Source organism: Uranotaenia lowii, chromosome 2, assembly GCF_029784155.1.
Source record: "Uranotaenia lowii strain MFRU-FL chromosome 2, ASM2978415v1, whole genome shotgun sequence".
Taxonomy (NCBI): Eukaryota; Metazoa; Arthropoda; class Insecta; order Diptera; family Culicidae; genus Uranotaenia; species Uranotaenia lowii.
This window is the reverse complement of record NC_073692.1, coordinates 188,578,328-188,602,435: the sequence shown is the minus strand read 5'-3', so window position 1 is coordinate 188,602,435 and position 24,108 is coordinate 188,578,328. Positions and strand designations below refer to the sequence as shown.

Genomic DNA, 24,108 nt, shown 5'->3' with positions numbered 1-24,108 from the left:
TCTAATTTTCTTATTTTCTTATTTTCTAATTTTCCCATTTTAAAATTTTCAAATTTTCTGATTTTCTAATTTTTGAATCTGCTAATTTTCAAATCTTCTAATATTCTCATTTTCTCATTTTCTAATTTTCTCAATTTCCCATTTTTTCATTTTTTCATTTTCTCATTTTCTCATTTTCTCATTTTCTCATTTTCTCATTTTCTCATTTTCTCATTTTCTCATTTTCTCATTTTCTCATTTTCTCATTTTCTCATTTTCTCATTTTCTCATTTTCTCATTTTCTCATTTTCTCATTTTCTCATTTTCTCATTTTCTCATTTTCTCATTTTCTCATTTTCTCATTTTCTCATTTTCTCATTTTCTCATTTTCTCATTTTCTCATTTTCTCATTTTCTCATTTTCTCATTTTCTCATTTTCTTATTTTCTCATTTTCTCATTTTCTCATTTTCTCATTTTCTCATTTTCTCATTTTCTCATTTTCTCATTTTCTCATTCTCTCATTTTCTCATTTTCTCATTTTCTCATTTTCTCATTTTCTCATTTTCTCATTTTCTCATTTTCTCTTTTTCTCATTTTCTCATTTTCATATTTTCTCATTTTCTCATTTTCTCATTTTCTCATTTTCTCATTTTCTCATTTTCTCATTTTCTCATTTTCTCATTTTCTCATTTTTTCATTTTCTCATTTTCTCATTTTCTCATTTTCTCATTTTCTCATTTTCTCATTTTCTCATTTTCTCATTTTCTCATTTTCTCATTTTCTCATTTTCTCATTTTCTCATTTTCTCATTTTCTCATTTTCTCATTTTCTCATTTTCTAATTTTCTCATTTTCTCATTTTCTCATTTTCTCATTTTCTCATTTTCTCATTTTTTCATTTTCTCATTTTCTCATTTTCTCGTTTTCTCATTTTCTCATTTTTTCATTTCTCATTTTCTCATTTTCTCATTTTCTCATTTTCTCATTCTCTCATTTTCTCATTTTCTCATTTTATCATTTTCTCAATTTCTTATTTTCTCATTTTCTCATTTTCTCATTTTCTCATTTTCTCATTTTCTCATTTTCTGATTTTCTCATTTTCTCATTTTCTCATTTCCTCATTTTCACATTTTCTCAATTTCTCATTTTCTCATTTTCTCATTTTCTCATTTTCTCATTTTTTTCATTGTATTATTTTCTTATTATATCATATTCTCAATTTCACAATTTCTTATTTTCTCATATTTTTTATTTTCTCTTTTTTTATTTACTCATTTTCTGATTTTCTCATTTTCTCAATTTCTCATTTTCTCATTTTCTCATTTTCTCATTCTCTCATTTTCTCATTTTCTCATTTTCTCATTTTCTCATTTTCTCATTTTCTCATTTTCTCATTTTCTCATTTTCTCATTTTCTCATTTTCTCATTTTCTCATTTTCTCATTTTCTCATTTTCTCATTTTCTCATTTTCTCATTTTCTCATTTTCTCATTTTCTCATTTTCTCATTTTCTCATTTTCTCATTTTCTCATTTTCTCATTTTCTCATTTTCTCATTTTCTCATTTTCTCATTTTCTCATTTTCTCATTTTCTCATTTTCTCATTTTCTCATTTTCTCATTTTCTCATTTTCTCATTTTCTCATTTTCTCATTTTCTCATTTTCTCATTTTCTCATTTTCTCATTTTCTCATTTTCTCATTTTCTCATTTTCTCATTTTCTCATTTTCTCATTTTCTCATTTTCTCATTTTCTCATTTTCTCATTTTCTCATTTTCTCATTTTCTCATTTTCTCATTTTCTCATTTTCTCATTTTCTCATTTTCTCATTTTCTCATTTTCTCATTTTCTCATTTTCTCATTTTCTCATTTTCTCATTTTCACATTTTCTCATTTTCTTATTTCCCCATTTTCTCATTTTCTCATTTTCTCATTTTCTCATTTTCTCATTTTCTCATTTTCTCATTTTCTCATTTTCTCATTTTCTCATTTTCTCATTTTCTCATTTTCTCATTTTCTCATTTTCTCATTTTCTCATTTTCTCAATACTGATGTTATGAAATCGCTTGGTACATCTTTGTACCTGAAAATGATCACATTTTCATATGTGATGAAAGAAATTAGAGAAACATGAACTATCAAAGAACGAAAGAACATAAGCCGTAAATATCATGAAAATTTCGAAAAAGATACAACGGCTCACCGACAGGACTTGAACCTGCAATCTCCGCTTCGGTACAACGGCGCGTTAGCCAATTCCACCACGGTGAACGTGATGGAACCGTTGTGATCTTTCGTTCTTTGATAGTTCATGTTTCTCTAATTTCTTTCATCACATATGAAAATGTGATCATTTTCAGGTACAAAGATGTACCAAGCGATTTCATAACATCAGTATTGATTTCAACAGAGCAACACCTCCCTGTGTAACTGGTCTGCTCGGAACCTTGAGCGGCACTGATTGCTTCTTCATCTGACCGTAAGTTGCGGCAAACCCGAAGCAATCGACCATGTGCTCGCTCGGCTAAAATCCCGAGTCGATGGGTGGGGTTAGAGAAACAAGAGAGATCAATAGAGGGAAAGATCACATGCGGGATATACATGGTGTTTCGATAGAAGGTCCAGCAGTTGATCGGCAGAGCTCGATTGCTCGTGTTCGCCGGTTCCATCACGTTCACCGTGGTGGAATTGGCTAACGCGCCGTTGTACCGAAGCGGAGATTGCAGGTTCAAGTCCTGTCGGTGAGCCGTTGTATCTTTTTCGAAATTTTCATGATATTTACGGCTTATGTTCTTTCGTTCTTTGATAGTTCATGTTTCTCTAATTTCTTTCATCACATATGAAAATGTGCTCATTTTCTCATTTTCTCATTTTCTCATTTTCTCATTTTCTCATTTTCTCATTTTCTCATTTTCTCATTTTCTCATTTTCTCATTTTCTCATTTTCTCATTTTCTCATTTTCTCATTTTCTCATTTTCTCATTTTCTCATTTTCTCATTTTCTCATTTTCTCATTTTCTCATTTTCTCGTTTGCTCATTTTCTCATTTTCTCACATTCTCAGTTTCTCATTTTCTCATTTTCTCATTTTCTCATTTTCTCATTTTCTCATTTTCTCCTATTCTCATTTTCTCATGTTCTCATGTTCTCATGTTCTCATGTTCCCATTTTCTCATTTTCGTATTTTCTCATTTTCTCATTATCTCATTTTCGCATTTTCTCATTTTCTCATTTTCAAATTTTCAGTTTTCGGTTTTCAGTTTTTAGTTTTCAGTTTTCAGTTTTCAGTTTTCAGTTTTCAGTTTTCAGTTTTCAGTTTTCAGTTTTCAATTTTAAGTTTTCAGTTTTCAGTTTTCAGTTTTCAGTTTTCAGTTTTCAGTTTTCAGTTTTCAGTTTTCAGTTTTCAGTTTTCAGTTTTCAGTTTTCAGTTTTCAGTTTTCAGATTTCAGTTTTCAGATTTCAGTTTTCAGTTTTCAGTTTTCAGTTTTCAGTTTTCAGTTTTCAGTTTTTAGTTTTCAATTTTCAGTTTTCAGTTTTCAGTTTTCAGTTTTCAGTTTTCAGTTTTCAGTTTTCAGTTTTCAGTTTTCAGTTTTCAGTTTTCAGTTTTCAGTTTTCAGTTTTCAGTTTTCAGTTTTCAGTTTTCAGTTTTCAGTTTTCAGTTTTCAGTTTTCAGTTTTCAGTTTTCAGTTTTCAGTTTTCAGTTTTCAGTTTTCAGTTTTCAGTTTTCAGTTTTCAATTTTCAGATTTTAGTTTTCAGTTTTAAGTCTTCAGTTTTCAGTTTTCAGTTTTCAGTTTTCAATTTTCAGATTTCAGATTTCAGTTTTCAATTTTCAGTTTTCAGTTTTCAGTTTTCAGTTTTCAGTTTTCAGTTTTCAGTTTTCAGTTTTCAGTTTTCAGTTTTCGGTTTTTAGTGCCTATTCACTGTTCAATTTAGATGAAGTCAAAGTCAAGAATTCATTAGATTTTTCTAATATTAGTTTGTCTTATTCTAATATTCGAATAATCCTAATATTCTTATATTAATTTTAAAAAGTAGCCGAAACAATTTCAGAAACTATTTAGTGTTCCCTTGAGTGTTTTCTCTGGAACTTATCCAAAATCCCATGACCTTTAGCAGCCGACAGAAACCAATTGTGTGTAACCTGAATCAATAGACTTTCTTCGAATACCAGACGTACGGCCGGACTGTTTATTTTTTCGATGTATGTTAGTTAGTATTTCAGCAAGGTTGCGTACACTTACCGGCTGGTTGCCGGCAACAACAAACCCAATGCGTCGAGACATTTTCATTCCAAGGCAACGCGGAGAAAATTTCCTTTGACCGTGAAAATCGGTACGAAGCGTTTGGACAGCTTTTTTTGTCGGGGAAATGAATTATTTAGTGAGAGGCTACAAATGAGTTTTTTTTTCTATGGAATCCGATTAATTAAGACTCATGTTGGTACTTCAGGTCAGAAAAATCTCATGTTAAACATCTGATATTTAAGCTCCTTAAAGCCTTAAGGTATAAGCCGTTTCAAATAAGAAATCATTAAAAAGAACATTGGACATTTGACGCGCCCCTTAAAAATCAGATCACCTATACTTCTGATTAATGATGGGTATTTTATGCAAACATCAGTTCAATTATGACGGTTGTCTCAATGCAACTTCATTCAGTTCCAAGCTTTTCTTAAATTATTTTTTGAGAATATTGATTTAAGGTTAAATCTTAAAATTTAGCTTATGCATCATTACACTCATGGGTATACCAAAGGACGATTAGAATAATTTATTCAGCGAGTGTTTCGTCAAAAAGTTCACGAATAATAATGATTTAATTTTGAAACGCATGAGCCTAAACAACAACCCACAACAGCTGAACCGCTTAGAGATTACTACACGGAGTCGCTGTTGTTAGAACGTGACACAGATCAAAGCCACTGGAGTAGCCATTCGGCCGTCTAGAATATACTGAGAAAGTCACCCATTGCAGGCTCTAGCCCTCAGTTACTGGTTTATTCATTAAGGTAGTTGGCCATAGCTGGGCCTTGCCGGTTACAAACAGCTGCAGCCAGTTTTTCATTTTTATTTTTGCAACATTTGCCAAAACAGCCTGGACCTACCGCAGAAACAGCAATTCTGAGAGCAGATTTTCATGACCGGGGCTCTGACACTCGAAGTTTAGCGGAGTCTGAGCCGGGTCGCGTGTTTTTGTCCCTTCAGCTAAGCAGCCAGCGCGCATTGAGCCATCATCATTGCATTGGCAAACCAAATCCGAAACTAGTTAGTTCAGTGAATGCAATTTATGGAGAGTAGAAGTTTTGCCGGCTAAATCGGAGTTGCCAGAGTAAGTCGTTTTACTTGTCCCTAAGTTGTTTTATAGGTTATGTTCGGCTTTCGGACTTTCGGTCAAGAACTACAACCCTTTTTATGTGCTCTTCAATCAACGTTTCGAATTTTTATGATTTCTTTCTCAAGGAATCAAACATTCGTGCTATGGTCAGAAGCAGATGCGCTCTTAAAGCGTCCATCGATCGTCGGTTTCTGTCCAATACTTGAACAAAAGCCGAACATAACCTATTATTTACTCCCGGTCGAAAAATAAATAAGTTGTTTTGTGATGCTTTTTTACTAAAATATAAAAAAAAATATATATATATATATATATATATATATATATATATATATATATATATATATATATATATATATATATATATATATATATATGTATATATATATATATATATATATATATATATATATATATATATATCTATATATATATATATATATATATATATATATATATATATATATATATATATATATATATATATATATATATATATATATATATATATATATATATATATATATATATATATATATATATATATATATATCTATTATATAAAATTCTCTTGTAACGGTGTTTGTAGTACTACTCCTCTAAAATGACCCAACCGATTCCAATGAAATTATTTTTAGAATATTCTGTAGCCATGCGAATCGGTTTATATCGAATAAAAAAAAAAAAAAAAAATGGCATTAATTGGCCGTAATAAATAAATTTGTATACTTTTGAATGAAATAAAAGTCATGGCTTCCATTTTTTCGAGATTTTCTTTCCTTTGGGCGGTTTGTTTTTCGTCTCCAAGGTCGAGGCGTCGCGAGTAAACATCACGAGAGAATAGTAACCATGGCATAGCATACTGATTAGTGAGAATATTTTGGCGCGAATTTCTCAACCAAGCATATTTTCAATGCAAGTGGTGGCGATATGAAGCCTAGATGTGATTTTTTACTTCTTGATTCCTAGCTCATTTGTACAGCACATATTAATGAATGACGCCTAGATGTGACCAAGATTGATATTTTGCCGATCGAATCAAAACCATCTTAAACGTTTTTAAAAATTAAAATTAATTTGATTTCGTGTTATTTAAAGCAGCAATTGTTGCCTAAAAAGTATGAAATAATGGTATGACTGTTTGCGGACGTTTGAAAAAACAAGTGGGAAGATTAACATACAATTTTAAAATCAATACGTCCAGAAGGTTAGTTTTGATGCATATCGAAAACAGATAAAAAAGAAAACGACGTTTTCAACGGAAATAGATCGAAAACGTTTTTTGAACATGTTCTTAACTGAAAATGTATCAAGCGCCTTATAAATTTTCAGAACAACAACTAAATCCGATAAAAATTAACAGACACTAAACTGAACAAGAGCCTGTCCTTTAAAATAGAGGATTAATGTTTTCAAAGTCCAAATACAGAGAACTTTTTGATTTTTTGCAAGCATTAGTGGAAGTTATCAATAAAATAAACCACTTTTTCATAAAAAAAGGTGGGGATATGCATTTCCCGGAATAATTTTTAGTTAAGAAAGTACACAACGTTCAACGTTTACAAAAAAATTAAAAATCATTTCTTGATCTATAAATTGTTGGGCTAATCATACATAAACTTAAAGTGCAAAAAAACTTCAGATTTATCAATAAAATTTGAAAAAAAAACAAACAGTTGCAAACATTGAATTCATTTTAAAACATTACACTATTTTTCGCATCTATGAAAAATTAAAAAAAAAGCATTGTGTTTTCACTTGCCTCAATAAACGGGAAAAATGTTAGATTAGAAATATCTTTTTGTCACCATGTTTGCATATTTGACGTTCAACAAGAGTTTGTTGAGAACTGATTTAGTTATGCAACAAACGAAAATTGATTCGTTTTAAGGATTTTAATTTTTTCATAGATTTTCTAAAAGTTCAACTATGGTAAAATTCGTTTGCACTTGCCCGGAGTATCAGCATTAAAATGAAGATTGAAATTAAAAAATAGAAGCAAAAGAAACTTTGATAACTGTTAACCTTCTCGGCGCAAAAATCTAAATTTTTAGGTTGTTTTTGATTTTTGCATGAATTTATAGAAAATATTCATACCACCATCGAACCATGAACAGATTTTTTTTGATCCATTCAATTTTTGAAAATCTACTTTTCAATCGATTCTTAATAGAAGTTAAGATCAGTTTGTTGAAATCTTTAAAAGGACCCTCATCACAAAAGAGAGAAAATTGCTGTGGTTCAGTTGAATATCAAAATTTAACCTTCCCATGCCGTTCGGGTCAATATGACCCGAAGCGCACATTTAAAATCTCTTCATCATCATTCCAATATACTGAAGAACTAGGAATTTTGACAGACCAAGTATGTTCTATGAAAATAATGATCAAATTAACGTCAAAAAATTGAAATTTGAGTTTTGAAAATCGGTTCATTGGGAAATGAAATACAGCTAAGCAAAGCAAAAATTGGATAACGTTTTTTTGAAGTTAGATTTTTTTTCTACCGGAAGATCTGAGATAGCGGTCAAAACTTTCATTGGACCCCAACATATCTATACACTGTCGGATAGATGGATTCTTGACGATTTCAAACATCAATGAAACACTTAAATACAGAAAAGCTGTTAAAAGTTATGAGCATTTTAAAAATAAAATTGATTTTTCGGACTTTTTACTTTCTGAACCAGTTTCTGATAACTTGGTAATACATATCGACTTTATTTTAAAATTTTGAGTAATAAAAACAAATTACCTACACAATGAATATAATATCATCAAAATCGGTTAACATTTACAGCCAGGAGAACGAAATCAAACTACAACTCAAATTTCCCCGAAACGGATATTTTGCGAACGGCATGGGAAGGTTAAATATATTTTTTTCTCTTATTAAAAACCATTTTTTTTCCTTGATTCATTGGGTTACAGCTTATCCATTTGAATTTTATTTACACTCTTTGCTAAAAAAAATTAAAAGTATAGTAATGTGCAGCAAAAAAGTCGCCAGATACTGTTTGGCATTACTTTGAGTTGTAATGTGCCATGTCTACAAACATGGGAAGGTATTTGGGTACGAGATACGTTTTTATGGGTGTTACAAACCTGTCTGCATTGCAGTGTTAAGATGGGAGGGGGAAATTCCATATGAATTGCGTTGAATAACTTAAAAACATATCAGGGCTTCCATACAAGTTTGTTTACATGAATCGAGAATTTATCGAGCAAAAGGAAGAGAGGTTGTTCGCATACGAAAATTTTGCTTCATTTAGATACAAAAAATTATTTAATAGTAGCTTTTCTTGCATTGCAAGAGGGAAAAAACTGGAAGTCTATATCTTTAAAACATACATTTTGACATCATTATGAACTTTTTGAAGCTTATAAAAAAAGAGTAAAATTTTCAGATCTTGAAAAACAAACCTAGAGATCAATTTTAAGAAAATATTATTAAAACATCTTTGAACTGTAGTTGGAAACTTCAGGTGCTGCTCTTTCTTTTTTAAAGCATTTGCTTCTAAATTATGTTGAAATTTGGTATGAAACGCTGTCTAGGCAAAAAAAATTGAAATTTAATTATTTTAACAAATTTAATTGAATTTTTGAAGGTGTAGCAAAGCACACCGGGTCAGCTAGTATATATATATATATATATCTATATATATATATATATATATATATATATATATATATATATATATATATATATATATATATATATATATATATATATATATATATATATATATATATATATATATATATATATATATATATAAATATATATATATATATATATATATATATATATATATATATATATATATATATATATATATATATATATATATATATATATATATATATATATATATATATATATATATATATATATATATATATATATATATATATATATATATATATATATATATATATATATATATATATATATATATATATATATATATATATATATATATATATATTATATATATATATATATATATATATATATATATATATATATATATATATATATATATATATATATATATATATATATATATAGATATATATATATTTATATATATATATATATATATATATATATATATATATTTATATATATATATATATATATATATATATATATATATATATATATATATATATATATATATATATATATATATATATATATATATATATATATATATATATATATATATATATATATATATATATATATATATATATATATATATATATATATATATATATATATATATATATATATATATATCTATATATCTATATCTATATATCTGAAGTCTTTTTGACGCTGTTGGAGCTCATGTAGATAGTGGGTCATCCAGATTTTCCAGAATTTCTGTTTGAGATCTTGCAAGAATTGCCAGCGAGAGAGCCTGTTCGCTGGGATATCGTGGTACGACGGTTCGGCGATTGCTTGGAATTCCCTTCCTATCAGGAAGTGCGCTGGCGTTATCGCACGGATATCATTTGGGTCGTCAGACAGAGGGCATAGAGGACGAGAATTCAAAATTGACTCTATCTGGGCGAGTACCGTTGAGAATTGTTCGTACGACAGGCAATGTTCGGCGAGTATCAACTTGAGGTGCGTTTTAACTGACTTCACGCCAGCCTCCCATATACCACCAAAATGGGGACTGTGCGGCGGTATGAAGCTCCATTGAATCCCTCGTTGTGTGGTGAAATCGTTGATTGTACGTTGATGTTGCTCCTCTTGGAATAACGCAGCCAAACGTCGTAGTTCGTTGTTCGCACCCTCGAAATTTGTAGCATTGTCAGAGTAAATTCTTTCTACTAAGCCTCGGCGACTGACAAATCGGTGCAAAGAACCAAGGAACGCTTCAGTGGTCAGGTCGGACACTAATTCAAGGTGGATGCATCGGGTAGCCATACATACGTACACACAGATGTAGCCTTTCGTTGTCTGAGGGCTTCTCAACTTGGTAGTAGCACGAACCTTGAACGGTCCAGCGAAATCGAGGCCAGTATTCGTAAATACTGGTGCTGGTTGGACACGGTAATCTGGTAAGTCTCCCATAAACTGTGTGGATCTTTTCGGTTTCAAGCGGTAACATGGTACACAATCATGTACGATCTTGCGTATAAGATTCTTTGCCTTGAGGGGCCAGTAGCGCTGCCTGACGATGGCTAAGAGACTTCGTTGTCCAACGTGGAGGTTCGTAAGATGCAGATGCCGTATCAGTGTTATTGTCAATGGGTGCTTATCTGGCAGTAGTGCTTGGTGTTTATATTCGTAGGGTACTTGTGCGTTCTTCAGACGACCACCAACGCGAAGCAAACCATCATGTGAATCAATGAACGGACTAAGATTGAGGAGCGGGGATTTTACTAATCTGTCGGTTGTTATTAACTTGATTTCCGTTTCAAACATTTCAGCTTGGACAAGTCTCAAAATAAGGGTTGACGCTCGTTTCATTTCGTCCGCTTGCAATAGACCCTTGGTTAGCGTTTTCTTTCCATTGCGGATGTAATCACAAAAACGCACGACGTAAGCCATAGCCCGATGAATAACTGGGAAACGGCTGATTTTATTAAATAATGGCAACCGAGTGTTTGGTAGCGTCGTCAGGAAAATGTTACCTTTCAATTCAGGCAAATCTTCGTTTTTTATCATAAGCGGTTGTTCAATGTCTGGTTCAGTTGATTGAAGACTCGGTGGCCCGTTCCACCAGAGTGTGTGGGCAGCAAGATCTTTCGGTTGAACACCACGAGACAGGCAACCTGCAGGGTTCGAATTCGAGGGTATGTATTTCCAGACGAATTGATCGCCAATAATCTGAATGTCTCGTACTCGGTTACTAACAAATAGAGCAAGAGTTTCAGGTGGTTTTCGGATCCAACACAGAACTATTTGGGAGTCGCTCCACAATATAATACTTCGGACTTGAATTTCGATCGAGGCCAATAGTTTAGCCGTCAGTCGAGTTAGCAGTTGAGCTGCCATCAGTTCGGCACGTGGTGTCGTAATTTGCTTCTGATTGCCAGTCTTGCGGGGTAGAATTCGTGCTTTGCTACATATCAGCTTCATTTCGGCTACTCCATCGTGACGTATCAAACGAGAGTAGAGACAGGCGCCATACGCCAAATCCGATGCGTCCGCAAATCCGTGGAGCTCGATAACCGCTGTTTGTTCACTGAGAATCCATCTGGGAATTCTAACACCATTCAAACAATTCAGTTGGTTGTAGAAGTCGCGCCACAATTGCCCAATTTGTTCCGGAACCTGTTGGTCCCAGTCAAGATTCAGATTCCAGAGCTCCCTCAGGATCAGCTTAGCTGCAGTAACCGCCGGGCCCACGAAGCCCAACGGGTCGAAGATTTTTGCTATTTGGCTCAGGATTTCTCTTTTCGTTGTTGCAGGTTCGGTTAACTTGGACAGGACGAACGTGAAATGGTCTTCAACGGGGTTCCAAGCTACACCAAGCGTTTTCATAATGACGTTGATGCTTGGATCTTCAATTTCGATGCCACTTTCACGTTGCTCCTCAGGAACATCCGCCAGAAGTTCGATACAATTTGAAGCAAATTTGTGCACACTGAAACAACCTCTCTTGAGTAGTTTGACGACTTGGTTCTTCAACTGGATAGTTTCTTCCAACGTGTTTGCTCCCGTTAGAATATCGTCCATATAGCATGCTCTCTGCACAATCTTTGCAGCTAATGGATAGCTTTCTTGTTCATCAATGGCTAGTTGACGCAGTGACATGGTAGCAAGAAATGGGGATGATGCTAGACCATATGTTACTGTCAGTAGATCAAAGGTCTTCAAAGGTTGGCTCTTATCCTCTCGCCAGAGGATTCTCTGATAGGAAACGTCATCATTATGCAAGGCAACTTGCCGATACATTTTAGGAATATCAGCGGTGAATGCAAATCTGTGCGATCGAAAGTTCAACAGGATAGCGATCAAGTCATTTTGCACAATCGGTCCTATCATCTGCGTTTGGTTAATCGAGACCCCAGAGTCCGAAGTAGCAGATCCATCGAACACTACGCGAAGCTTAGTGGTCGTGCTGGATGGCTTCAAAACGTAGTGGTGCGGTAAGTAGAAACTTGGAGTCTGATCTGCGTCGGCTGTTCGATTCTCCCTCATATGCCCAAGTGATTCATACTCCTTCAAAAAGTCGCTGTATTGCTTCTTCAATTCTGGTGCTTGATCGAGACGTTTCTCTAGAGCCAAGAATCTTCTCTCAGCCATGCGTTTTGAGTTGCCAAGTCTATTTTTGTCATCATTGAAAGGGAGCCGAACAATAAATCGTCCCTCAGAGTCACGTCGGTGTGTTTCCTCAAAATGTCGCAAGCAATCTTGTTCTGTGGTCGAAGGAGGGAAATTATCGTTTTCAAATGACTCAATTTCCCAAAAACGGTTTACCAATCGGTCTAGATTTTCTTCGGTAACGGTGGTACAAAACGAGTGGACGACAGATTTTGCTTCAATGGGAACGGAACCGCTTAAAACCCAGCCAAATTGAGTCTCTTGGAGTACAGCGGAACAACGTGGAATATGCATCCGACCAGACTTCAGCATGTCGAAAAATACTTCCGCTCCTAGTAACATGTTGATTTTACCAGGTACATCAAACTCAGGGTCCGCAAGTTGGAGGTCGTTTGGCAAACTTAAAGCAGCAGTTTCAATTTTCGTCAACGGAAGATTGCCAGTAATTTTGGGTACCACAAGCAGCTCAAGACAAACAGAATAGTTGGCGATACGTGATTCCACCTTTGTATGGACTTTGGAACGGACCTTCGTTTGGATGTCATTCAAACCACTAATGCTGTACTTAGCCGGAATTCTTTTCAAAGCCAATAACGTCGCAAATTGTTCAGTCACGAAGCTAGTATGAGAACCCGAGTCAAGGAGAACACGACAGGGGTAGAGTTGATCGCCTTTGCCATGAACAAGAACCATTGCTGTCGAAAGGAGAATCTGCCTGTCAAAATCTCTTGGTTGGACGCAAAAATTGGAGCGGTTCATTTCATCGTTGTCATCCCTCGACGGTTGTTCGGGTTTCGGTTCTTCCAATTTCGTAGACGATGTTTCACCAACAGGCTTGCTGGGCTTCTTGGAACCATCATCAGGATGCAGGAAAGTATGATGACGTTTCTTGCATTTCTTGCACGTACTATGGGAGGAGCAATCTGGCGATCTGTGACCTTGCAGCAAACAATTAAAACAAAGGCCACTGCGGCGGAGGGTAGCGTATTTATCAGACAAACTAGCACTTTTAAAATCATCACACTCCCAAAGTTTGTGACTCTTCGGACATTGAGGACATTTGTTGTGAGTTGCAACCAGCACACTTGCCTTTACTTTCGTTTCTTGGAAATCTCTTGTAGATCTTGAATTCTTGATAACGGGTTTCATTGGAAGTCGAATCTTTTCTAATACTCGGCATCGTTCACGAAGGAATTCAATGGTGTCGTCATAATCTGGCAACTCTCCAGCAGATTGAGCTAATTCCCACGCCTTTCTGGTTTCTGGGTCAAGTTTTGAAGCAATGCGATTGATGAGCATGCATTCGCCTAAGTCACCCATAGGTAGTCCGAGATTCCTGAGAGCGTCAACGTTTTTTGTACAGGTATCTATCAGTCTTCGCAACTCAATTGCATTTTCATTAGTCAGAGTCGGGAGATTAAAAAGTGCATCAATATGTTTGTCTATTATCAATCGTTTGTCCTCAAATCTGTCTATCAACAAACGCCAAGCTGCTGTATAGTCGTTGTTGTTTATAATTTCCTGATCAATTATACCGGCAGCCTTGCCAACAAGTGAGTTCCGTAGATGGTACAGTTTTATAGCAGGGGACTCAAAACTGTATCGGCTCATGACAGTTTCAAACATTGAGCGAAACGCATACCAATTCTCGTAAGTACCGTCAAAGGTGGGCAATGGTACTTTCAGTGGTGGTAAGTGTGTGCTGGTGACGGGAGTCGTCAATGCCATCGCAGAGCGAGCGACGTGCTCTTCGTTCCTTGTTAGATCGTCAATCAGTTTAGAAATCAAAATGAACGACTCACCGTGTTGCTGCTCAAATTGGACATACGCTACCTCCGCTTGCTCTCGGGTCTCATCGTCGACGTCTGCTTCGTAAATCCGCTGATGGTGTGCGTTGTACTCCGTGTACACATTCTCCACCGCTCGTAACTGCAACTGAAGGAACTGCTTCGATTTCAAGTTGGGATTCGGATTCTCGGCACTATGCAGCAAACTCTCGTACACACGATTCATTTTCTTCTTCACTGCATTCAATTTAATCCACATCACTTTTAGTTCTTCGCCAGTTCTCTTACTTTGCACTTTCTTCTTTTGTTTTTCTTTTTGTTCACTCACTGTGCCCAAGGCATTTTCAGCAGCACTTCCGTTCGTTTGCTCTCCCACACCAGTGGGGTTTTTTGTCGGTGTGTGTATCATTTTAAAGCCGAACACACTCAACACTCAAATCCGGGGTAACTCACTTTTCGGCAATACTTGCACACACATCAACTAAGTTCCCCTCTCCGACAAATAACCACACTATCACCACTGGTATAGTGAGCAACACTCAAACACTGAATTACGGCTTGGCCGTATTGAATCACAAAATGGCGGTCTTTTTCGCACTGATCGCCTGTCGCCTAAAATGGCGTCCCTCTCCCACGAAAATTAATAAACTTCGGCTGATTTACAGTCTCACTGATAAGCGCCCATAAAAAACCCAGTCGACACTCGGTCGTCTCACTATGGCTTCACTTTTCAACAGTAATCGATCAATATTTGACCAATTTTCGATTTATCGAATCTAGCTGACTCGCAGCTGATAAACGCCAATTTTATAATTGTTGCGTCACTTTTCTTCGAACACCAATCGACTTTTCGTAGCCGGCAAATGGCGTCACTGTTTTCAATCCACGCTTTTCGGATAGCAATCAGTCGATCGTTTTTTCACTTCCGGAGGTTCAACCGATCACCAAGCCCGAATCACTTCGCGTTCCAAGTTTTCCGCTCGATAACTTGGTCAAGTATTCCGAAACAAACATCCGGGTCGAAACGGACCAAAAATATGTATCTTCTGTTCGGATCAAATGGACTGTATATCGTTCAAAATAAAAACGCGTCTGTTACGTTTAACAGTCAAAGAACAAGTGATTTATTGGGAGAAAAAATACAATGGTATTGGTATGGAAAGCAAAAAACTATAGCAAAAATACTTGGTATAAATTTCTCTCTATCGGGAAGGGTTGCCGGAACTAACAATGAGTAAATTTGAACTATTATGTTTATATGGGAAAATGGATAATTTAGTTCTGAAAAATCAACATCAGTTTTGTGTCTTCTGTGGAACCGAGCCTGCTAATGGGTTTTGCGCCAATTTATACATTCTCCGAAGGAAAATCTCCGCTGAACAACTTTGTCGAAGACGGTAACTTCGTATCTTATATGACAAGAATGTTATTAAGTGTCTTTTGGCATTGAAAAACAATAAATTCAATTGACATCACTCCTGGGTGCCTAGCGAGGTACTACTAGGAATACTTTTTATGGAATACTTAGCGAGGCACAAGCAGTAATGTCAATGCCAAAAGACATACCCCCCGCTTATATATTAAACAGCTAATAACTTTTTGCCTAATAAAACACGAGGTTACGGTCTTCGACAAAGTTGTTCAGCGGAAAATTTCCTTTGAAGAATGTTTAAATTGGCACAAAAACCATAAAATGTTGTTGTTGATTTTTCAGCACAAAATTTTCAATTTTCCCATACAAACATAAATATTACAGTGAGACAACTCTCCACACCTTCTTGCCGGATTCGTATTGTAGGTTACACTTCTTTCCATAAATTTTGCAGAACTGCAAAAAATATCCAGGTAAGATTCTATCCAACGGTTTGTAAGAAGATAAAATGTTCAAAAATATTTAAATGAACGAGAGCCTGTTTTTCAAATTGACTAGTGTGTTGGGAATGGAATGATTAAAACGGAGTATAGTAAAAGAAAAACAATTATACATCAGGTGGAAGGGCTTGGACTTTCCGGTACGTAGGGGAGATAAGGGCATAATGACCAACTTAAGGAGGACGCATAGAAAACAGCTACATATATTATGTGAGTTACATCACTGTTCCTTGTTCAGACGCTAAATGAGTCAATTTTGGATCTGACTGAAACTATATAAAGTATATAAAAACGTTCAAAAATGCATTTTAAAATTTTTGAAAGGGCATAATCAGCCATTAGCATTAGGACGATTACATTTATAATATCAACGAGCTACTTGCTTGTCAGATATTTTGTCTACGATCTGTGTATTGATCTGCTTTTATTTTGGGTTTGCCTTTTGTAGGCATGAATTTTGGATGACAATGCTTGGAAATTTTCATGATTGATAACCAAGATTTAAGGTAGGCGTTGCATTTTCATTACAAACTGAATTCAAGTTTGAGAATAAGGAGTGTATTCGAAAAAAAAAATGTGAATAATTTTTCAATGCATGGATGTGAAGTAATGAAATTTTAAGTGAAGTTATCTGGTAATGTAAAGTTTACATGTGCAAATTTTTGTGATGTTCTGTAAAGTGGGTTTTAAGATAACGTCCAATTATGAAATTCTTGCGCAATATGTGCGCCATTCCTTTTTCTAAATCAAGGCTTTTTGATTACGTTTAATGCTTCCTTCAAAATAACTCAAAATTTTAAATTTGGTCGAAGTTATAACAAATTCAGCCGATTGTCCTCCTTCGGCACTAAAAACTACATATTTGGCTTTTTATCATTCCACCAACGTTTTTTTTTCATAATAGCACGATTCCAGATCCAACTTTAACAGAGTATAAACTTTGTGAAACCTATTGAAGTACAGAGAAAACGGTCACATTTGGAGGCAGTCTTCTTTGTATTTTCAGCCATTTATCGTGCCAATCGTTATGAAAGACTGAGTAATTAGCAGTTTCTCCAGGTCGTTAGTCTCCTCAAGTACCCAGTAAGCGCGTCCTCTCAAGAATCGACAGAGCATGCAAATAATTGAGAGTTGAGGCACTGAACTTAGAATAAATAACGGTTAATATCGGCGACAATCCAAGAACTCAAATATATTCTCATTCGGTTTGTCCTGCCGAGATACCTAGAGGCAACGAATACGAATGCGTACATGCGAAATCAGTTTGAATCGTCCACTCGTACGGTGTGCTCGTACTTAATCCCCGTCTTTTTTATATGCGTGCTTTCAATCATAGCAGTTGACTTCTCAGGCAGGCAAACATGCGTCTCGAAGGGAAACATACGATTCGGATTGTGTTCGTGTGTTTCTCTGGAGGGCGTTTCTTAGATTATTTCGTGGCACTCACCCAAGGCACGCGTATGGTGTATTCCTCTCTGCCGATTAGATGATGCAAAATCGTTAGAGAGATCGATACGATCCCTCTGTCGATTTGAGTTACCTCTATGTCGATTCATGTTTACTGGGTACTAGAAATTGAATTTTTCAATTTTTTCTCAATGTTTATCTCCTGGAAATACACTTGTCAACGAAAAGTTTCTAGTTGGAAACCTGCCAGGTGACCGCTAAGAGTTCGTTTTGCTTTGCATTACGAAATTTTTCAAATACATATATCCCAACAAGCAGTCCAAATGACCACTGTATTTTGTTTATTTTACCGGTGGGCAGCTTTTTTACCTTGTAGAAATAAATTCAATTATAAGTCAGCTTGACGAAGAAGTCAGAAAAATTTGACTTTTTATCACTTCCTCGATTCATATTTTCGGATTGAGGTTGGGAAAACCTCTCACATTCCTCTGACTTCATGGAATCAATAATCTTCACTTTTTTTCTAATTTTAGCTCACTATTGGGTCTCATAGGACTTTTTAAACGATTTACCATTTGAACTTCGGTCAAATAGTTGATTTCCAGTGGTTTTTGGGACGCCCACTGGGACTTTTCTGGATTTTTTCTCGATCCTGCCCGAAAATTTTTTTCAATGAATTTCAGTACTGCACGCGATCTCAGAAACCACTAGACAGATTGTAACCAAATTTTGTACACGTACACATTACATTACTAGGTAGCTTCACTGAAAATTTCACCAATTTTCATCCATGCATTCAAAAATTCTTCACGAAACAAAGTGTTGCATTTTTTTTTTTCGAATACACTTCTTATGTTCGGGTAATTTTATATTTTATTTAGTTCTTACTGGATCCTGGATCCTTAAGGAATATGTTTGAGAAAATTTCTGTAATGTGCTTTTTTTGTGGATTTTTCTAAATTCAATTATTTTTTGAGTGATTATCTAGACATCATCTGATTTTTTTATTAACATCAAATTTACTCTGAATAAATTGAATAAAATTTCAAAGAATTGAAAACTGATTTAAGAATGAATTGAACTAATTTAGAAGCAAGTGAAGTACTTTTTCAGCAAAATGTCAAAGTAAAAACACTAATGAACTAAATAAACGGATGATTTATCGATTCAGTTTCACGAATGGGACATTTGGACCAATTTCATTGTAGATAACCTTATGAAATCAATTTTTGTTTTTGTTTTTTCCTATTATTTAACATGTCGATTTTTTTCTAAATTAAAAACAGATTCCTCAAAAAATTATGTTAAGTAAATCAATATAAAACGAAACATATTTTTTTATTTTTCTGGTCAACTGGCTTTTCATCAGTATTCTTAAGATTTGTCGATGTTCAATTTCGACAATGGTGGATTTCATTCGAAGGTAGTATTTTTCTTCCAAATTCAGTAATGAGATGTCAGAATTGGTTAATTTAAGGTTAAATAAACAATTCATGATCGGATAAATAAGACTGATTGGCTATTTTTTAAATAAAGATTAATGTGTATATCATGTAGCTGTGTGTATATTATACTTCAAGATGATCACCCCCCCAAGCGGCAAAAAACCGTTACAAAATACTCACAAACACTGGAATTTCAATAAAAACTTCGAACTTTTCCTAGTGGGTGTTCTTTCGAATTTTCAAAATTTTCCACTCCGTGGGGTGGATTGACAGACAAAAGAATTTATTAATTTCTTAAATTCTTAAAAGTGGAAAAAATTGGGTCCGCCAAACTAAAACAGCTGTAACTTGAAATCCCTAGACCGATTTTCAAAAAATACTTTTGTTAAGGCACTTACAGTGTTTAATTAAATTAGCTGACCATATATGTTACTTTTATACATTTTTTATACATTCATATCTATTCAATTTTCTAAAAATATCAAAAATTCTTCTTCTAAAACTAGAGGTGATGAACAAAATCTGATAAAAATCGAGTTCAAGAATAACCCTCCAAAAACAGTTTTTAAACATAGGTTCCAAAAACATGCCTATGTATTAATTTTTCTCAGATGAGATCGGGAACAAGGTTATCGATCAAGATATTTTTCTAATTTTTTACAAACACGGCTGGAGTTCCAAATTCACACCAATTACATTGCCGATATTGCAGCTCATCAACACAATAATAATTATAATTTTAAGTAGAAATCCAGCTTAATAGTTTAGGTTGCAAATCCACCCTGAACCTGAAAGTTCTGTTATTTCAATTGCAATTGATTAGGACTTTTCATTGAAAAACAGTATAAGCATTAAGAAATGAACCCTTTGTTATTTCTTTTTAATTTTAAATTGTACAATAAGTTTGAAAATATTGAGTACATGATAATATACATATTGAGTGTACGAAGCAAAAATATGATTTGTCAGTTTTTTTACTAAATCATTCGTTTCAAATTTATAACTATTTCTTTCGATTCAGTTCCAATAAATTTTAAAATCTATGAGAGCTTGAAATTTAAGAGAAAACAAATAAAAATAAAATATCGAGAGCTGCATACCTAAAAATTTGATTTTAATGATTTTGTTTTAGAATTAAATTTATATTTAGAAATTGAAGAATCGGAACAAGAGTTTATATTAATTCTTTTTTTTATCTTATCACGATTCAGCAATATACTTCAGAAAAATAATAAAATTTTCAGTTTTAATTTCATAGCAGTTGTTAACAAACACTTTCTCAAATAAATATTTGGATTTCCAAAAATATTGTTGCTAAACGAGAGTCATTAAAATTTTGGTGAGAGTTTTGCGGTGATATATAGATACTAAAGAAAAATATTGTAGGTAACTTGAGATTTTTTTCACATTTTCTTCTATAAAAATGGGTGTATTTTTTTATTTTTAAATTTACATTTATATCGGAAGATTCTTCAAAGATTTCTTAAATTGATAATTTTTAAACTGCTCAGTATACAAATACAAAAATGATCTTTTTTATCAACAATTGTCCGCTGTGAATTTTAAAGATTCCGTAGATTGTTTTATACAAGGATGTATAAGTTGTTTAAAAGGATATCAAAATATGTATGTAGAGAAAGTTTATTGAACTTTTCTAATTTCAAATTTTTTTAACAACAAGCTTCTAATTTAGTCAGTAAGTAACTTCTAATTTCGTTCAATGAAATTTGAAGAGAAGAGGAGAAGCAGTGTGCATGGTCAAGTAATATTGTTTTTTAAGAAGTGGATCTTATCATGTTCATCCATTACTTTGATGATTATCATTTAGATAAAAAAAATTGTTCGAATCATAACAAATTTTATGCTGATATGATTTTTTTAAACCCATTTTCAGCCTCTATTTTTAATCTAAATGTTCAACTCCACATTCAAAAGGGTATTTATAAATTCACAAGGCCACAGAATTAACATTTTTTTAAATGAAAAGAATTTAAGAGTTAATTTTGATTTTTGTTGGTGCCCTAAATTATTTTAAAATAGGTTAAAAATTATTTAAGTTAATTCTGCACTTTTCTGACGAAACTTTCAAACATAGCAATCAAAATTCGAAATATGGTTTCATACCGCATTTCTTTCCCCAAGAACACAAGTAATTTTGACTTCTGTGAAAAAAAATAATTGAAGTTCTCTGTTTGCTTACTATTCCCAATTCTGTAAAATAATAGACTTTAAACGAATGTTTAAAGAAGTAATGACTACATTGAATTTAAGATATTTCTCAAAGCAGAAACCAAATCGTTTTTTAGACTTGAGCAATTTTTTTAAATGGAATAAAATCTTTGTTTTAAAAAAATTTCTTTAGTAATATCAGGAATACCTGCCTGTCCGAATTATTAAAAACTGTAGATTTTTCAAAATCAGATTTTGTTTTTCATGTTATCTTGTAAGTTCATCAGTTATAACTGCTTGACTTCACTCAAAACTGATTAATTTAAAAATTTTATAAACTCCATATCACCAAAACGAGAGTTGATAAACAAAATCTAGTTGAAATTTCGAGTTCAGCGCACCAAAATCTACTAAATTAGTAATTAAAACATAGACACCAAAATGCTATTTCTTGAATTATTTTGGTAAGACGTTATTTTTTAGAAAAAAAAACTTTTTCAAATGTTAAAACTAATCTTTTTTATCTTCATATTATATTTTAGTTTATGAAGAGTTTAACACTAAACATACCGACACTTTGTATATACCTATTCATACCGCGAGCGGTCAAATGACGGTTTTCACTGTTTTCGCTAAAACTTTCTTGTTTCTCAACTGATTTCTTTAAAATTTATAGTTTTGAAAAGCCTATAATGTGACTCAAATATGTTTCTCAGACAGTTTTCAGCTACAATCAATAATTTCAAAGTTATTTTAAGTCCAAAAAAAATTTTATGAAAAAACATGCTTCAGGAAAATTGCTATAGATCAGTTATTTAGTGCTCGAAAAAAATTTCACTTAGTGCCTGAGAAAGCTGAAGTTAGAAACTTTATGCTGCACATACGGAAATTTTTATCAATTTTTTTTTAAGATCATGCCCACAAAAAATGTAAAAAAGTTGTGTAAAACCCGTACTTTCCAATCAATCAACCGCCAAAGCTGTTCCTGTTACAGTAGACAAATTTCAAAAAATGAATTGGAAAGTTGACGTGAATTGTCACATTTTGGCATCTTTAGATTTTGTAAAATACGAAATACATAATTTATTACGAATTTTCAAAGGTAGTTGTTTTTCGAACATTTCATCAATTCGGATTTTTGATACAGTTCCTACACCTAAATTCAGCTTTGCACTGGATTTTGAGTATGTTATCGTAAGGCTTAGGCAAAAAAATTATATGCAAAAGAAAGAAAATTTCATACCGGTTCTAGTGACGTAACTACATTGGCGGAGCGATGCTTGACAAAAATATAATAAATATATTTCTGAAAGTAGAACCAGAAAATTTGAGCGAATGCTCGTTTGTTTTTTCGTTTCCTTTCATCCGTCTTCGTGTGCAAAATAGCTTTGAGATATTACCACCCACTGCGCCCGTCTGCCAAGCAAGAATTAGTGCTGACTTCTTAAAATTCAGAAACAACTTCACTGTTTTATTTATCATATTTTTGATAAGCATTGCACCGCCAATGCAGTTACACCACTAGAACCGGTATGAAATAAGCTTTCTTTTGCATATAGTTTTATCGCTTAAACCTCACGTTCAAGTACTCAAAATCCAGTGCAAAGCTGAGCTTAGGTGTAGGAATTGTCTCAGAAAATCCAAATTGATAAAAAGTTCGAAAAACAGCTACCTTTGAAAATTCGTCATAATTTATGTATTTCGTATTTCACAAAATCTAAAGATGCCAAAATGTGACAAATTACGTCTCCTTTCCAAATCGCTTTTTAAATTTTATCTACTGTAACAGGGACAGCTTTGGCGGTTGATTTATTGAAAAATACGGGTTTTACACTACTTTTTTACATTTTTTGTGGGCATGATCTTAAAAAAAAATTGATAAAAATTTCCGTATGTGCAGCATAAAGTTTCTAACTTCAGCTTTCTCAGGCACTAAGTGAAATTTTTTTCGAGCACTAAATAACTGATTTATAGCAATTTTCCTGAAGCATGTTTTTTCATAAAAATTTTTTTGGACTTAAAATAACTTTGAAATTATTGATTGTAGCTGAAAACTGTCTGAGAAACATATTTGAGTCACATTATAGGCTTTTCAAAACTATAAATTTTAAAGAAATCGGTTGATAAACAAGAAAGTTTTAGCGAAATCAGTGAAAACCGTCATTTGACCGCTCGCGGTATGAATAGGTATACCACATGCGTTATTCGAAAACCACAACACTTAGAAAAAATTTAAAAACGCAAAAATACTTGCATTTTGAAAATAAAAATAGTCCTGTCGTTAAATTGGCGAAAAAAAATTATATGAGGCGTAATCATCCTTCAAAGTTTAAAAACCGTCATTTGACCGCCTCCGGTACGTTTAGTGTTAATCACCGTGATTTTGTTTGTTAATTTAATTTATCGACCTTATCGGTGAAAATTGAAAGAACATAACTAAGAACATTTCAATATTATGAAAATTCTTGGCCAATAGAAAGTGAGAAGAAATGTATGGATATTGAAAATTAGAGATTAGAATTTTATAAGAAGCATTTTAATCACATGTCATCACATGTTTTTTGTTATAATTCAAGTTTGATTTCTTATCAAATCTTGTGTTATATTTGATGTAGTTTTCTTCTGGCTCAAATTCTGGGTGTTTTCCAAATTTTAATTCGCATTCCGTTTCTGATGTTTTGAAAATACCTACTTGATTTTTTAAAATACAGAATAAGTACCAACATTTCGAATAATTTATTAATAAATAAATAATAATAAATAAATAATAAAGTTGATTTGAAATTTTGATTCTGATTTATTTTGAATCGTATTAGTATTTTTTTTTC

At 33.2% G+C, this 24,108-nt stretch overlaps 2 protein-coding genes across 2 annotated transcripts in view; both read right to left on the bottom strand.

Moving 5' to 3' along the window:
• Positions 1-24,108, bottom strand: part of LOC129748297 (protein gustavus) — a 738,224-nt gene that overhangs the window by 676,724 nt on the left and 37,392 nt on the right. The window lies entirely within an intron of this gene.
• On the bottom strand, positions 9,616-14,613 carry LOC129742186 (uncharacterized). Its single transcript, XM_055734048.1, has one exon. The coding sequence runs from the start codon at positions 14,611-14,613 to the stop codon at positions 9,616-9,618; it is 4,998 nt and encodes a 1,665-aa protein (XP_055590023.1).

Coding starts and splice junctions, on each gene's coding strand:
- LOC129742186 (XM_055734048.1), bottom strand. CDS start 14,613: ATGAATCGTGTGTACGAGAGTTTGCTGCATAGTGCCGAGAATCCGAAT.